Genomic DNA, 16,945 nt, shown 5'->3' with positions numbered 1-16,945 from the left:
GGTCTCCTTGAATCGATGTCCTGAGAGAGACGACCTTAAGGCAAACAAGAGACTGTACGACCCTTGTAACAGTGTAAGCCCATTAGGGAACATTAGGAACATTCCTTCGAATATTCCTTGTAATTTGCTTTTTACAGCTTAGAAGAGCTTCGCCCTTTGTATATATAGAGGACAATAACCTTGTAAAAAGGGGATTTTCCGAAGATTGGCTGCATTATTATTTACGAATGAGAAGTTTTCTAAAAGATTTTTATAAAAGTAGATCGTTAAAGAAATCTTGTGACCGTCTTCTCTTTATCTATCATTCTTTCTAGAGATTATTACACTCAGCTGAGATTTACCCCTTCATCTTTGATTGATTTGTTCAAAAAGGTTTCAATATCTTTTGAGTCAAACAACATATATATATATGATTGATTTGTTCAAAAAGGTTTCAATATCTTTTGAGTCAAACAACATATATATATATATATATATATATATATATATATATATATATATATATATATATAGAGTCTAAATTGACATCCCTTAACAAAGGTAACTATGCCACTATAAGAAAGTATACTAGTATTGGATGATTAAGAATATAATCACACTGGTATATATGAATGCTCACACGAAAAAGATCCCAACGCCAACCTTTAAATTTAACGGATGAGAAAATAGCGGAAAAGTAAAAGAAAAAGGAAAAAAAGAGCAGAACTTTCGGGATCCAATTAGCGGACGTGGCCCCACTCACGGCGGTGTTCGTGAAGCCGGTGGGGACAGTGCTGACAGCGGCGGCGGTTGTGCCATACAAACGTTAGGCACGATCTCTCGTTTCGAAATACAAAATATTATGTAAATTAATATTTAAATCACAAGAATAAAAATTGAAACTTGAGAGTGGTAAAATTTGCATTTAATTGGTTTAATTCATGAATAAATATTATCCCTTGTATTCTACCTAGACATTGGAACTCTTAACAAAACTTACGAACTTATGCATACAATTGTACCAGCAAATTGGCGTTTCGTTATTTCCAAAGTTTGATTGTGCTTTGTGTTTGGGAGACATCGGAGCGTGAACGGTGGTAGCGTATCAGTTCGTTTTTTGCTTTTGGATCAGCGAAATTCGCTAAATAGGTATTTGAATCCCTTTGCATTTGAAGTAAATTACCGGGTTTTTTCTTTTCACCTTTTTTCTTTTGTCGTTGTTGAGAAAATTGGGGACCAAATTCGAAATTAAAATGCTGCGTTTTTTGGTATTTTAGATATTTCTACATTCTCCCAGTCTAAAAACTCATCGTATTTACTTTGCATGCTTAATTCCACATTTTCTCATCAAGCATTTGATTTGGAAGAAAAAGTTGCACGCTTTTTGGATTTTATAGTAGTAATAATAGTTTGTTTGGCTAAGAAGTGTTAGATAATGTGGCTATTATTTTCAATTTAAAAGCTTCTTTGTTGAGAATTTGAACATCAAGAACTAAGCTTGAGGTAAAATGGTGCAAAAATTGGAGTTGGAGGGAACTCCTTTGCATATTCAGTAGTGTGAGATGATAGACTTTGATGATGTTCCTTTTGTTTGTTCAACATTACTTTTTTAATGTATCCTTTGATTCCATGATTATTACTCAGCATACGAGTAGTCGAGGGAATGAAATGGCACTGAAATCAATTATTCATGAGATTAAGGGAGTAGGAGATAATGTAGATGGCAAATCAAAAAAGCAAGCTGAGAAAAAGTGTGTATTGAGCCGTGGAAGGTCATATGTGGCTCTTGAGAGGTTAACATCCTCTCCATGTATAGTCGTTCAAGAAAGTCTGTGGGCGAGTTTGCCACATGAACTGCTGCTTGACATAATCCAGCGAATAGAGGCAAGTGAGATAACATGGCCTGCCCGTAGAGATGTAGTTACTTGTGCCTCTGTGTGCCGGTCCTGGAGGGAAATAACCAAGGAGGTTGTTAGGACTCCGGAGCAATGTGGGCTGCTGACTTTCCCTGCGTCGTTGAAGCAGGTAGATTGGATGTTGCATCATTTTTCTTGTTTGTTTAGCCGTTTAATAGCAATCTGACCGTGATTTCTCTTTGTCAATTCTTGTTAGCCCGGGGCTAGAGATTGTCCAATTCAATCAACATCAACTTTCCAGTTATATCTTGGTCTGAGTCCTGGTACATTATGATTCCCCCCCCCCCCCCTTGTGTTACTTAATTCGATTTCGTTATTTTGTTTATTCAAGTTTATTGCTTTGGCTTTCTTGTTACATTTGTGGTGTTGCTTTCCTAATAATGTATGCACTTTGTGCTTTTTCTCCCTCCAGTTGTGATTCAGTTCCTGAACGTCTTTCTTATATCATTGATTCCAGCATAAGATACCTTATCCAACACTGCTTATTTTTTCTTCTGTTGTCTCACTGTTATTACACCATCTTGGTGATTCAGACCATAACTTGTGAGAAATTAACCTAAATAGGTCTGATGATTCAACATATTCAGCTCTTTTAGGGGATGCCAGTAAATTGCTATTGACAGCTAAGAAGGTTAGAAGGGCCACGTGCACCGACTTCTTAATATCCATGTCAAAAGATGATTTTTCCCGGGCAAGTGATTGTTATGTTGGGAAATTGAGGTTCGTATGAAGCTTCATCTTATTCTTTGTCTTAAGAAAAAAATGACAGATTGTCCTTCTGCTACTAATCGCTTCCACTGATCAGGTCTAATTTTCTCGGGACTAAGTTTGTCATTTATGATGCTCAGCCACCATGCAACTTGTTGATCCAGTCCAGTGGTATGTTGTATAAAAAGTTTCCATCGAAGAGGGTAGAGCCGAAGCAGTTATATGGAAATCACAATGTGGGTACCGTACCTTATGAAGTCAATGTTCTACGTACGAGGGGACCAAGAAGAATGCGGTGCACTATGCATGCGATCCCTTTTACTGCAATTCAAGAAGGTGGATCTGCTCCTACACCAGCAACTTTCGGAGAACATGCTCATTGCAATTCATCTTTAGTATCAGCAGTTTTGAATAGGGAGATCGAAGATTCGATTTGTAGTTGTTTCGATGAGCCAGTTAAAACAATTAAAAAGCATGCAGATCCTTTGATTTTGAGGAACAAAGCTCCAAGATGGCATGAACAATTGCAATGTGGGTGTCTAAATTTTAAAGGGCGTGTTACAGTGGCCTCTGTCAAAAAATTTCAGCTGGTGGCCTCCTCCGGCACATCCCAGGGAGTCCCAATTACAGAACAAGAAAAAGTAATCCTACAATTTGGGAAGATAGGGAAAGACATTTTCACTATGGATTACCACTACCCCCTATCGGCGTTCCAAGCATTTGCAGTTTGTTTAAGTAGCTTTGACACCAAGCCTGCTTGCGAGTAGCCTCTTTTTCTTTTTCTTTTGGCTACTATTACATGCCATTTTGTGCTTTTGTCTTCAATGTTGTATGTGTGTGTGTTATTTTTTTTTTCTCTCCTTAGGAAGGATCTTTTATGTGCAGGCTGTAGGTTGTCTCTAGTAGGAATTTGGCTGATATGATTTTAAGTTGCATGCAAGTGTTCTGCCTGCAAAAGTGGCAATTCTGTTGTATTCTTCAGCGTGCTGAACTTATTCGAACATTAAGTCAGTTTGGAAGAAGTAATTTGCCTTTTAACTAACATATATGTCTTCTTTCTTCCCCTTGCCCTACTTTTCTCTCAAATCAGATTTTGGCCAAAATTTCGAAATGCACATCAAAACGAGACAGTAAAGAACAACATTTCATTACTATCACATTTCATAGATCACAGCCATCTCTATTGCAGTTTTTTTAAGCAGAGATCATTGAGTATGTACACAAGGATTTTATTACCAATTACATGTATTACAACTGTAGTTTTCAAAGAATATCTATCTCGTTATCATTACTCTTCTCCATGCAGCCAACATGGCAACCATGTCGAGGAGATTTTTCAGGGTTATCTGGATCAGAATCACTTGGTTCAAGGAAAAGGCCTGTGAGGCATCTTCTTCTGATCTTTGGCTCGTATGTAAGTTTCTGGGCTGGGGTTACATTAAATTCAGCCTTGTGTGCCTCAAAGGGGCCTGTTCTCCCACTTGATCGTATAGGTTCTGAAGGCATATGAGGGAACAACATATGTATACCTGGATTTTTTGCCGCAATGGCACTGTCAAATGTAATTGAGTTGTTCAGGCCCTGCACGTTGCAGTTTAGATATGCCTCTATTTCTTGATCTTCCATGGTCCTTGCATCTTTTGGTCGTCTTCCCTCTGAATATCCCTCTGCATCTGTGGTTGCATCGGCACTTTCATCTGGATTCAGTTTGTAGCCTCTGTGAATATGAATTGCCCCTTCTTTACTGGATGAGTCAGAACCAAGTTGCATAGATGCTCCTCTATTATCACCTGCAAGGGTGATCACGCTAACCGGTCCCTCTTCCAAATTTTGCTTCCCATCTCCAACTGCCATCCTATGAATAAACTTCGAGATGTTATCTTTTACCTCTTTATTAAGGGGTATATCTTGTTCAGCGAAACCGGCAGTTTCCTTACTAGAACTATTGACAATTGTTTTGTTTTTTGGCTGAGACGAAACTGTTTTTGTATGGTTTCCATTAGAAACCAGGTTCACCCGAATTTGGTCGTTATCAGAATTGGATTGCTTCTCTGTATATGCTTTCTTTGATTGAAACGCAGTGCCTGGCTGCTTTGTGGATGTCAGTAAACCACCAATTTTTTCTCCTGTACCATAGTTTTTATTCCTCATCTCTTGCACAACTTCGTTCACTTCTCTAGTTTCCTGGATGTTTGTCTCTGACTGTCTCACCATCTTAGGTTCATCAATGATTCCTGAAGAGTCTGATATCTGGGATGGTTCTTGTGTAATGCCTTTAGTGGATTTCACCTCTGATATTTCTGAAGATTTCATTACCTTTTCAGGTGACTTAACTTTTGCTTCAGCGACTGTGTCAGATATGGTCTCTTTCTTGAGAAGCTCCATTTGTTCCGACTGTGGACGAATTGCTGTGAACTTTGGTTCTTTTCCAGAAATTGATGTAAGTGCTTCAGTGGATTTGGAAGAAGGTTCTGAACTGTCTAATTGTTTCAGCGGAAATGTTGGCAGAGCAATTGTCTTATCTTTTTCTTGCATTTGAGATGTCATACCAGATGGAAGATCTGAAGAAGTACTCTGGCTTGCAGGAGGAGGTACCTTTGAGGTTAATTGGTCTGTTGAGAGGACTTGGGGATCCTTGCGTGTTGGGGAGGATATCGGGTTCATTTCTCGTGATTGAGGAGCTGAACGAGATGGGGATGGAGATGGAGGCGGGGACACCCGAGACTTAGTTGGCCCATCAGATGGTGAGGCTGGTTGAGAACTGATCCCTTGCTGTTCTAGAGATGGTATCAAGGGCTGAGACTCAATTCTTGATGCCCGAGTTTGAGAAGAGGGTGAGGGAGAAACTCCTGGAGGACTAGATAGTCCGCTCTGAGCTATTGTGGATGTAGGCATGGTGGTTATGGCAGTGGTAGGGGTTTGAGTTTCAGATTTCGGACTAGCTGGAGCATTTGCAGGTGTAGAGTTTGTGGTTGATGACTGGACTGGGGCTTTCCTTTCAGCTGAAGGTTGAGGAGGAACTGTGGTGCTTTCAGGTAAAGGGCTTGTGTTTGTGGTAGAGGGCTGGATGGGGGCTTTGCTTTCAGCTGAAGGTTGAGGAGGAATTGGGGTAGTTTCAGTTAAAGTGCTTGTACTTGTGGAGGGCTGGCTAGGTGCGTTCATTTCAGCTGAGGGCTGAGGAAAAGGCGTAGGAGATATTGGTTTCGGGGCGGTTGTACTGGTGGGGACCTCGTTACGGCCTTGAGTGCCAGCTGAAGGTTGAGCTGGTGAAGAAGGCTTTCCAGATGTCGCAGTTGAGGTGGCGCTTGGTGGTTGGTTGGGAGTTGAGGTTTCAGTTGGACTGGAGGACGACGTAGCTGTGGGTGTACTGCTGCTGGAGGGCTGTGAAGCAGCTCGTGAACCAGTATGAGTTGTGGGAGCGCGACTTGTTTTGGTAGTTGGCTGAGTGGATGGTTTGCTTGCAGGTATTGGAGCTGGAGATGGAGCAGGTGCAGGTTGTGACCAAGGAAGACGGAAGCGGAATGTGGATCTTCGTTCCATTTTACTAGGATAAATGTTATGAAGCAAAAGAAATTTGTTGTTCAATTGTCCGATGATGATATGCAACCAGTGAGAAGCATCACTATATACAGGTTTGCTTCTGATACCTTTGAACATTTCAAGACTTTAGAATGTCTTAGCTTGCCTTCTTACCTTCACCTTTTGCTTCTTTTCCTCTCACCGCAGGCAACCTCTATTTGAAAATCATATAATGAAATTTGCCTTATGGTTGAGGTTGGCATCTAACTTTGTTTCTTCTCTGCATGGATTAGCATAATCCACTTAAAAGTGTTTTTTGGCCATTGTTTAACTCTAAAATGCAAAACCATTTTTTGCACAACGTTTTTAATAATATTCATTTTATGTAACTTGAATTTCACAGAAATGCCACAACCAGACAATGAAATTACTCTCAACGATATGCAAAAGCCAGCAATATGAAGGCAAATTGTTTTATTTCTTTGTTAAAGAATATCTCTGCAGGAGGCAAAGGAGGAGGGAAAAAGAAGAAACTAAGCCAAATGTGAAAGAAAGCAGCAACTAAAAAAGCTATTTTCCTTTAAAATACTCAATTACCTCTCCAAGAAGCAAAGCATTAGAAGAAAAAATTGCATTAACAGACATGGTCTTTCCTGATTTAGTAGTTCAAGAAAAGAACACAAGAATGGAAATCATATAAACAACAAAGGGGAGTGTGCTCTTTCTTCTCTTGTGACTATCAAGTACAATATAATCAATCATTAACTGAGACCAAATTGCCATTTGAAGATTTCTTTTCCTCGTTTTAAGGTAAGTTCTTTCATTTCTCTGCTACTTCATGAACACTGAGAACTACTATCACTGATCGGTCTTGGTATAGCCCTTCTAGCTTTTCCCACAACTGTTTGGCCGTCTCTTCGGTACCCGTACTCACTTCACAAAGCACGTTAGGTGCAAGGGATAGTTGGATTGCACTCAATGCATCCCCTTCAATCTTCTCCTTGTCGGGAGCTGATATATCCGTAGGATACTTTCCGTCAATAGCATGGATTGAACCTTCCCTCCGCAGTAACGCCATCATCTGGATCTTCCAGATATTGAAGTTGTTGCGTCCATTGAATCTATCAATTTCAAACTTCATGGAACTCATATTTGCTTGTTCTTTCTCCTTGGATCGTTAAAGAATCCTGTCGCTCTGATACCAATTGTTAGCGGAAACGTAAAAGAAAGAACACAAGATTTAACGTGGTTCGGATCAAAATAATCCTACGTCCACCAGAGAACAATTGCCCTTTTAATATTAACAAAGGAAGGGGAGATTTCCCAATTACACTTAAGAGAATTTCTCTCTTAACTCTCTACTCACTACAATGTATTGTATTATTTTGGGATGATTTCTACAAGTGAAGGAGTGCATCTATTTATAGAGGTAAAGACCTCCTCTTGATGTCATTGGTGACATCAAACTACCTCCTCTTGATGTCATGGGTGACATCAAAGGAGGAAGCTTCCTCCTAGCATCCACACCAACTCTTTCCACCAACTCTTCCAATTGGCATGCCATTGTTGACTAAACATAAACCAACATTTTCAGCATGTCATTGTTAACTAAACATAAACCAACATTTTCAATCTCCACCTTGGTTTGCGTTTCGAGCGTGTGAACAACTCTGGCCAAAACTTCTAAGCTTACTGGGCAACCCCGTTGTAAGAAACAAGAAGAATCAAACCATTGTTGAACATACCACCTCCACCTAGCAACTGTTCTCTTCGGAGTTGCATCAGTTGATGCACACCCCCGCCAAGTCCTTGCAGTGTGCAAACTTAGCGAGCGGGACTATCTTGGTCAACATGTCTGCAGCATTATCGTCTGTGATAACCTTCACGACCTTGATAGTTCCCTCATCAATAACATCTCGAATAAAATGAAATCTGACATCAATGTGTTTAGTGCGCTCATGAAATCTCTGATTTTTCATTAGATGAATAGCACTCTGACTATCACATCTAAGAGTTGATTCCAGCTGAACCAAACTCAATTCCGCTACTAAACTTTTCAACCAGATAGCTTCCTTTACCGCCTCCGCTGCTGCCATGTATTCTGCTTCTGTCGTAGACAAAGCGACAATCGACTGCAAAGTCGACTTCCAACTGACGGCACTGCCAACGAGGGTAAAGATGTATCCAGTTGTGGACCTTCTTCTGTCAAGATCTCCTGCATAGTCAGAATCCACATAACCGAGAATTGAAATACCTGTACCACTTTTTCGAAAGGTAAGACCAACACCAGAAGCTCCTTTGAGATATCTCAATATCCACTTGACAGCTTCCCAATGCCTCTTTCCTGGGTTGGACATGTATCTACTTACCACACTTACAGATTGAGCAATATCTGGACGTGTGCATACCATAGCATACATAATACTACCAACTGCACTGGCATAAGGAATCTTTGACATATGCTCCACCTCATCCTCGGACTGAGGCATTTGTGACTCTGAAAGTTTAAAATGAGGAGCTAATGGTGTACTTACAGGCTTGCACGTTTGCATATTGAATCTCTCGAGAACCCTTTCAATATACCTCTTCTGAGAAAGATGTACAACATCGTCTTCTCTTGAAATCTCCATACCAAGGATTTTCTTTGCAGCTCCTAAATCCTTCATGTCAAATTCCTTACTCAATAGTTTCTTCAAAGCATTTATCTCTGTAATGTTGTTAGCAGCAATAAGCATATCATCAACATACAACAGTAAATAAATCATTGAGTTACCAGACATCTTCTTGTGATACACACAACTATCAAATGCACTCCTTGAGAATTCATGTGTAGTCATGAATGCATCAAACCTCTTGTACCACTGTCTAGGGGATTGCTTCAAACCATACAAAGACTTCTTTAGTTGGCATACGTGATCTTCTTTTCCCTCAGCTAGGAAACCTTCAGGTTGATCCATATAGATTGTCTCTTCTAGATCACCGTGTAAGAAAGCAGTTTTGACATCAAGCTGTTGAAGCTCCAAGTCAAATTGTGCAACCAATGCTAGTAGCACGCGAATTGAGCTATGCTTCACGACCGGAGAGAAAATCTCATTGTAGTCAATTCCCTCCTTTTGGCTGAAACCTTTTGCAACCAATCTCGCCTTGAACCTAGCATCTTCCACTTCAGGAATTCCCTCTTTCTTTCGGTAGACCCACTTGCATCCAACTGTCCTCTTCCCCTTTTGTCTTTTCACTAAGACCCATGTCTGATTCTTGTGAAGAGACTCCATCTCTTCAGTCATGGCTAACCGCCATTGTGCGGCATCCTTGCAAGAAGTTGCTTCAATATACGAGGAGGGCTCCAGATCTTTAATCTCTTCTTGTGCAGCTACGAACGCATATGCAATCAAGTTTGCTTGATTTATAAGGCGTTCCGGTTCTCGTGTCTGCCTCTTCTCCCTCCCCTTCGCAATTGTGTATGGTTCATTGACAGCAAGTTCTTCAACGCCTACATCTTCTGACTCATCTTTAACCTGAGTCTCTTGATCCTTTTCCTTGGCAAGCTCCACCGGAAGCTCCACCTGCTCGTTGTTCTTGTTTCCTGAAAACTCCACGGAAACTTTACGGGGATCAAGTATAGAGGATTCATCGAAGGTGACATCTCTACTAACTATAAATTTGAGTAAAGACAAACACCAAAGTTTGTACCCTTTTACTCCATCCACATACCCTACGAATATGGCCTTCTTAGCCCTTGGTTCAAGCTTTCCTTCATTAACGTGATAATAAGCTGGACACCCAAATACTCGTAAGTATGAATAGTTAGAGGGTTCACCTGACCATACCTCATTCGGAGTCTTAAAGTCAATTGCCGATGCTGGAGATCGATTGACAATATGAGCAGCAGTGTGAACTGCTTCAGCCCAAAATACTTTGGACATTTTGGCTTGTAGGAGCATACAACGAGCCTTTTCAAGAAGAGTTCTGTTCATTCTCTCGGCAACTCCATTCTGCTGTGGGGTATGCCTGACAGTCCTATGTCTTGAGATCCCATGAACCTTGCAGAATTCATTAAACTCTTCATTGCAAAACTCCAAGCCATTGTCTGTGCGAAGATACTTGATTTTCCGCTCCATTTGATTTTCAACCAAAATCTTCCACTCTTTAAATGCTTCAAAAGCATCACTTTTTGCCTTCAAAAAATACACCCAAACCTTTCGTGAGAAATCATCAATAAAAATGAGAAGATACCTCTTTCCGCCCTTCGATGGAAGTTTAGAAGGACCCCATAAATCTGAATGGATGTAGTCTAGCACTCCTCTTGTCTTGTGTTTGCCAGTGCTGAAGCTGACCTTCTTCTGCTTCCCTAGAACGCAGTGCTCACAGAAGTCAAGCGTGCTGATCTTCTCACCTTCCAAAAGTTTACGATTGCTCAACATCTCCAGTCCACGTGCGCTCATATGACCCAGTCTCATGTGCCATAGTCTTGCCTTGTCATCATTAGATAACTGCACTGTAGATGCATTTGCAGAGCCAACAATGGTGCTTCCGGCCAATGTGTAAAGGCCGTTCTCCAGCTTGCCTTTCAGCATGACTAAAGAACCTTTAGTCACCTTCATAGTTCCTGCTTCGCTCATGTACCTGTAGCCTTGTTCATCCAGAGTACCCAAGGAGATCAAATTCTTCTTCAGATCAGGAACATGACGGACTTGTGTAATAGTCCTCACGATTCCATCATGGCAGCGAACCCGAACTGAGCCAATGCCAACTATTGCACAAGTTGCATTATTGCCCATTACTACGGTTCCTCCACTTTTCTCGTAGCTGCTAAACCAGTCTTTTCGGAACGTCATATGCAGAGTACAAGCAGAGTCTAACACCCATTTGTTTTCATAACTACTATTATTATTACACGATGTTGTTAGTACATAATCATTATCAAAATTATGTACCTGTTCAACTGTAGATGCACTCGCCTTTTCCTTGGACTTTGACATTGGGCAATCTCGTTCAAAGTGCCCCTTCTTGCCACAACCCCAACACTCTGTATTCTTCTTGTTCACACGAGACTTTGATCTGTGCTTTGATTTGGTCTTTCCCTGTTGGCTAGTCCGGCCTCTTACAAAGAGGCCACTTGCCTGGTCATCTCTATCTCCTTCAATGTGCCTCCGCACATCACTAGAGTTAAGTGCCTGCCGCACTTGCTCAAGCTTGATAGGCTCCTTGCTATACATCATTGAATTCTCAATATCACGATATCCTGAAGTCAATGAAAATAGCAAAGCACATGCAAGCGTCTCCTCCTCCCTTTTAATTCCTGCAATCTGTAAGTCCATGACAAGTTTATTAAACGCATCTAAATGATCTTGTAACGAAGTACCTGACCCCATCTTAAATGTGTGAAGACGCCGTTGTAACAACATTCTTGTTGTCACTGATCGGTCTTGGTATAGCCCTTCTAGCTTTTCCCACAACTGTTTGGCCGTCTCTTCGGTACCCGTACTCACTTCACAAAGCACGTTAGGTGCAAGGGATAGTTGGATTGCACTCAATGCATCCCCTTCAATCTTCTCCTTGTCGGGAGCTGATATATCCGTAGGATACTTTCTGTCAATAGCATGGATTGAACCTTCCCTCCGCAGTAACGCCATCATCTGGATCTTCCAGATATTGAAGTTGTTGCGTCCATTGAATCTATCAATTTCAAACTTCATGGAACTCATATTTGCTTGTTCTTTCTCCTTGGATCGTTAAAGAATCCTGTCGCTCTGATACCAATTGTTAGCGGAAACGTAAAAGAAAGAACACAAGATTTAACGTGGTTCGGATCAAAATAATCCTACGTCCACCAGAGAACAATTGCCCTTTTAATATTAACAAAGGAAGGGGAGATTTCCCAATTACACTTAAGAGAATTTCTCTCTTAACTCTCTACTCACTACAATGTATTGTATTATTTTGGGATGATTTCTACAAGTGAAGGAGTGCATCTATTTATAGAGGTAAAGACCTCCTCTTGATGTCATTGGTGACATCAAACTACCTCCTCTTGATGTCATGGGTGACATCAAAGGAGGAAGCTTCCTCCTAGCATCCACACCAACTCTTTCCACCAACTCTTCCAATTGGCATGCCATTGTTGACTAAACATAAACCAACATTTTCAGCATGTCATTGTTAACTAAACATAAACCAACATTTTCAGCCTTTAACAAAACTTGAGAGAGGTAAAATTTGCATTTAATTGGTTTAATTCAATAAATATTATCCCTTGTATTCTACCTACACATTGGAACTCTTAACAAAACTTACGAACTTATGCATACAATTGTACCAGCAATTTGGCGTTTCGTTATTTCCAAAGTTTGATTGTGCTTTGTGTTTGGGAGACATCGGAGCGTGAACGGTGGTAGCGTATCAGTTCGTTTTTTGCTTTTGGATCAGCGAAATTCGCGAAATAGGTATTTGAATCCCTTTGCATTTGAAGTAAATTACCGGGTTTTTTCTTTTCACCCTTTTTATTTTGTTGTTGTTGAGAAAATTGTGGACCAAATTCGAAATTGAAATGTTGAGTTTTTTGGTATTTTAGATATTTCTACATTCTCCCAGTCTAAAAACTCATCGTATTTACTTTGCATGCTTAATTCCACATTTTCTCATCAAACGTTTGATTTGGAAGAAAAAGTTGCACTGTTTTTGGATTTTATAGTAGTAATAGTTTGTTTGGATAAGAAGTGTTAGATAATGTGGCTATTATTTTCAATTTAAAAGCTTCTTTGCAGAGTCCATTACTCAAATGGTCACTCAATTATCCCAAATTATCTCCTAAAGTCATTTTTCTTTCGTTTGTAACAACAAAGTCACTAAACTATGCCTATTGCACTCAAAAGATCACTCAACTAGATTTTCCATATTTTGGATTGCCAAATACCTATTTTACCCTCTAAATTATAAACATTTATCTTCTTTTTATTTTTTTAAACTTTTTAATAATATGATTTTTCCTTTTTAATTTATATCATGGACTTACCTATAAAATAAATAATATTATTTATAAATTAAAAAATAAAAAGTATTTAAGCATATATAATGCTGGATAATAAAATAATGAGCATAGTAAAAAAATTAATTAAAAAAATTTGTTAGTAATAATAATTTTAGTATTAACAACAAAAATTCAAAAATTTATTTACACAATTCAGAATGAAAGAAAATAAATGTTGTAAAATATATATTCCATGCACGTAATATAAAAATAATTATTTAAATAAAGCTATTTTTATAATACACATTATATATTCTTGAAAATTATGCTCAATTATATTATATATATTCCATGCACCAGGGGCGTATCTAGAGGGAGGGGGTTCCATGTGGCACGTGAACCCATGCTCCCCTCACTAAATCATGTATAGTAATGTTATATATTTTTTTTAAATATATGTTTGTGCACCCATGCTCAAAGTATTATATAATGTGATGGTTATTGGATGTATCTCTCTAGGTGAGGCTGTGAGTTCAAATCTTATGTCAATCTTATTGTTTTTTCCTCTCTTTTTTTCTAGAACTAGATGCCCACGGGAATGGCCGTGTCTGGTGTTATTTATTGCGTATTTTAAGTACTTTTTCTTTTTATTTCTTTTTTGTTTGGTTTATTCTTCAAAATTTTCACACATTGAAATTCCTATTCTTCTTTTGTCGCTGTAAAATCTTATATGATTAAACAAAATATGTATATTAAAACTAGAAGTAGTGTATGATGTAGCATGTAGTCAATGGGTTCAACTGATCCCAATATTTTCAACATGAAAAATAAATATAGATTTAAGAAAATTCCTATTTAAAAAGTGTAATGGGTAGCAATCGTAAGAACTAAAAATATTGAACCCATAAAATTTATATTCTGGATCCACCTCTTTTTAATAGTGCACCCATCCTCTCAAAATCCTGGATACGCCTTTTCCATGAACGACTTAACATAGCATATTTTACCCTATACAGATAGTCCCCATACTTTCCGGTGACATAACTTTGTGTCGTCGGAAAGTTAGTAGAAACATAATAATATAATTGAGCATAATTTTCAAGAATATATAATGTATATTATAAAAATACCTTTATTTAAGTAATTATTCTTATATTACGTGCATGGAATATATATTTTACAACCTTTATTTTCTTTCATTCTAGATTGTGTAAATAAATTTTTGAATTTTTGTTGTTAATATTAAAATTATTATTACGAACAAATTATTCTAATTAATTTTTTTACTATGCTCATTATTTTGTTATTCTAACATTATAGATGCTTAAATACTTTTTATTTTTTTAATTTATAAATAATAGTATTTATTTATTCTATAAGTAAGTTCGTAATATAAATTAAAAAGGAAAAAATCATAATATTAAAAAGTTTAAAAAAATAAAAAGAAGATAAATGTTTATAATTTAGAGGGTAAAATAGGCATTTGGCAATCCAAAATTTGGAAAATCTAGTTGAGTCACCTTCTGAGTGCAATAGGCATAGTTCAGTGACTTTGTTGTTACAAACGAAAGAAAAGTGACTTTAGGAGATAATTTGGGATAGTTGAGTGACTATTTGAGTAATTGACTCGAATTTGAACATTAAGAACTAAGCTTGAGGTAAAATGGTTGCAAAAATTGGAGTTGGAGGCAACTCTTTCGCATATTCAGTAGTGTGAGATGTAGAATTTGATGTTCCTTTTTTTTTAGTTCAACATTACTTGTATCCTTTGATTCCATGATTATTACTCAACATACGAGTAGTCGAGGGAATGAAATGGCGATGAAATCAATTATTCATGAGCTTAAGGGGGTAGGAGATAATGTAGATGGCAAATCAAAAAAGCAAGCTGAGAAAAAGTGTGTATTGAGCCGTGGAAGGTCATATGTGGCTCTTGAGAGGTTAACATCCTCTCCATGTATAGTCGTTCAAGAAAGTCTGTGGGCGAGTTTGCCACATGAACTGCTGCTTGACATAATCCAGCGAATAGAGGCAAGTGAGATAACATGGCCTGCCCGTAGAGATGTAGTTACCTGTGCCTCTGTGTGCCGGTCCTGGAGGGAAACAACCAAGGAGGTTGTTAGAACTCCGGAACAATGTGGGCTGCTGACTTTTCCTACGTCGTTGAAGCAGGTAGATTTGATGTTGCATTATTTTCTTGTTCGTTTAGCTGTTTATTAGCAAACTGACCCTGATTTCACTTCTTGAATTCCTGTTAGCCTGGGCCTAGAGGTTGTCCAATTCAGTGCTTTATAAAAAGAGAAAGGGCAACATCAACTTTCCGATTATATCTTGGCCTGAGTCCTGGTAAATTATGATACTCTCGCCCTCCACTTTGTTCTTGATCTATCAATTCAAGTTTATTACTCTGACTTTCTAATTATATTTGTGATCAATCTCGTTGCTTTCCTAATAAATAGAAAATGTATGCACTTTGTACTTTTTCTCCCTCCAGTTGTGATTCAGTTCCTACACTTCTTCCTGATATCATTGATTCCAGCTTAAGATACCTTATCGAACGCTACTCTTCTGTCTCACTGTTATTACACCATCTTGATGATTCAGATGATAACTTGTGAGAAATTATCTTATATAGGTCTGATGATTTCAACATATTCAGCTCTTTCAGGGGATGCCAGTAAATTGCTATTGACGGCAAAGAAGATTAGAAGGGCCACATGCACTGACTTAATATCCATGTCGAAAGATGATTTTTCCCGGGCAAGTGATTGTTATGTTGGGAAGTTAAGGTTGGTATGAAGCTTCATCTTATTCTTTGTCTTAAGAAAAAAAGGCCAGATTGTCCTCCTGCTACTAATTGCTTCCATTGATCAGGTCTAATTTTCTCGGGACTAAGTTTGTTATTTATGACGCTCAGCAACCATGCAATTTATTGATCCACTCCAGTGGTGTGTTACATAAAAAGTTTGCTATGAAGAAGGTAGAGCCATAGCAGTTATTTGGAAATCACAATGTGGACACCATTTCTTAGGAAGTCAATGTTCTACGTACAAGGGGGCCAAGAAGAATGCAGTGCACTATGCATGTGATCCCTTCCACTGCAATTCAAGAAGGTGGATCTGCTCCTACACCAGCAACTTTCAAAGAACACGTTCAGTGCAATTCATCTTCAGTATCAGCAGTTTCAAATAGGACAGTCCAAGATTCTATTTGTAGTTGTTTCGATGAGCCAGTTGAAACAATTCTAAAGAATACAGAACCTTTGATTTTGAGGAATAAAGCTCCAAGATGGCATGAACAATTGCAATGTTGGTGTCTGAATTTGAAAGGCCGTGTTACAGTGGCCTCTGTCAGAATTTTCAGCTGGTGGCCTCCTCTGGCACATCCCAGGGCATCCCAATCACAGAACTAGAAAAAGTAATCTTGCAATTTGGGAAGATAGGGAAAGACATTTTCACCATGGATTACCACTACCCCCTATCGGCGTTCCAAGCATTTGCAATCTGTTTTAAGTAGCTTTGACACCAAACCTGCTTGCGAGTAGCCTCTTTTCCTTTTTCTTTTGGCTACTATTACATGCCATTTTGTGCTTTTGTCTTCAAAGTTGTGTATATATACTTTTTTGTAGCCCTCTCCTTAGGAAGGATCTTTTATGTGCAGGCACAAAAGACATAGGTCGTTGTGTAGTAAGAATTTGGCTGATATGCTTCTAGTGCATGCAGTATTCTACCTGCAAAAGTGGCAATTCTGTTGTATTCTTCAGCATGCTGTACTTATTCGAAAATTCTGTCAGTTCGCAAGAAGTAATTTGCCCTTTAACTAACATAGTGACGTTCTATCTTCTCCTTTCTTTTTT

At 38.7% G+C, this 16,945-nt stretch overlaps 3 protein-coding genes across 6 annotated transcripts; 2 read left to right on the top strand and 1 right to left on the bottom strand.

Annotated features, from left to right (window-relative positions):
• The first annotated feature begins 622 nt into the window (after positions 1 to 622).
• LOC104233737 (tubby-like F-box protein 5) lies at positions 623 to 3,645 on the top strand. 4 transcript variants are annotated; one of them, XM_070172346.1, is made up of 5 exons: positions 623 to 809; positions 1,005 to 2,004; positions 2,092 to 2,158; positions 2,483 to 2,615; positions 2,701 to 3,645. In XM_070172346.1, the coding sequence occupies exons 2-5, from the start codon at positions 1,555 to 1,557 to the stop codon at positions 3,368 to 3,370; spliced, it is 1,320 nt and encodes a 439-aa protein (XP_070028447.1). In that variant the 5' UTR covers positions 623 to 809; positions 1,005 to 1,554; the 3' UTR covers positions 3,371 to 3,645. The 4 variants fall into 4 exon arrangements, with proteins under 4 accessions (XP_070028447.1, XP_070028446.1, XP_070028448.1 ...); XM_070172345.1 differs by having other exon boundaries at positions 623 to 891; XM_070172347.1 differs by having other exon boundaries at positions 623 to 1,128; positions 1,624 to 2,004.
• Positions 3,646 to 3,866: 221 nt separating this feature from the next.
• Positions 3,867 to 6,143, bottom strand: LOC104233736 (flocculation protein FLO11). The gene has a single exon (XM_009787171.2). The coding sequence runs from the start codon at positions 6,141 to 6,143 to the stop codon at positions 3,867 to 3,869; it is 2,277 nt and encodes a 758-aa protein (XP_009785473.1).
• Positions 6,144 to 6,326: 183 nt separating this feature from the next.
• On the top strand, positions 6,327 to 16,882 carry LOC104221756 (tubby-like F-box protein 5). Its single transcript, XM_070172348.1, is given in 9 exon segments — positions 6,327 to 6,377; positions 6,526 to 6,932; positions 12,442 to 12,565; positions 14,892 to 15,261; positions 15,348 to 15,435; positions 15,749 to 15,878; positions 15,964 to 16,439; positions 16,442 to 16,596; positions 16,598 to 16,882. Coding segments are annotated over 6 exon segments (1,242 nt in total). The 5' UTR covers positions 6,327 to 6,377; positions 6,526 to 6,932; positions 12,442 to 12,565; positions 14,892 to 14,904; the 3' UTR covers positions 16,634 to 16,882.
• Positions 16,883 to 16,945: the final 63 nt, after the last annotated feature.

Source organism: Nicotiana sylvestris, chromosome 4 (assembly GCF_000393655.2).
Source record: "Nicotiana sylvestris chromosome 4, ASM39365v2, whole genome shotgun sequence".
In the NCBI taxonomy this organism is placed as follows: Eukaryota; Viridiplantae; Streptophyta; class Magnoliopsida; order Solanales; family Solanaceae; genus Nicotiana; species Nicotiana sylvestris.
Note: the sequence above shows the minus strand (reverse complement) of the source record. Positions and strands in the feature narration are given on the sequence as shown.

Excerpts from the sequence above, each read along its gene's own strand:
- LOC104233737 (XM_070172346.1), top strand. The coding sequence starts at position 1,555 with ATGATGTTCCTTTTGTTTGTTCAACATTACTTTTTTAATGTATCCTTT. Across the intron at positions 2,005-2,091 it reads TCCCTGCGTCGTTGAAGCAG|CCCGGGGCTAGAGATTGTCC; the intron begins GTAGATTGGATG and ends AATTCTTGTTAG. Across the intron at positions 2,616-2,700 it reads TGTTATGTTGGGAAATTGAG|GTCTAATTTTCTCGGGACTA; the intron begins GTTCGTATGAAG and ends TCCACTGATCAG.
- LOC104233736 (XM_009787171.2), bottom strand. The coding sequence starts at position 6,143 with ATGGAACGAAGATCCACATTCCGCTTCCGTCTTCCTTGGTCACAACCT.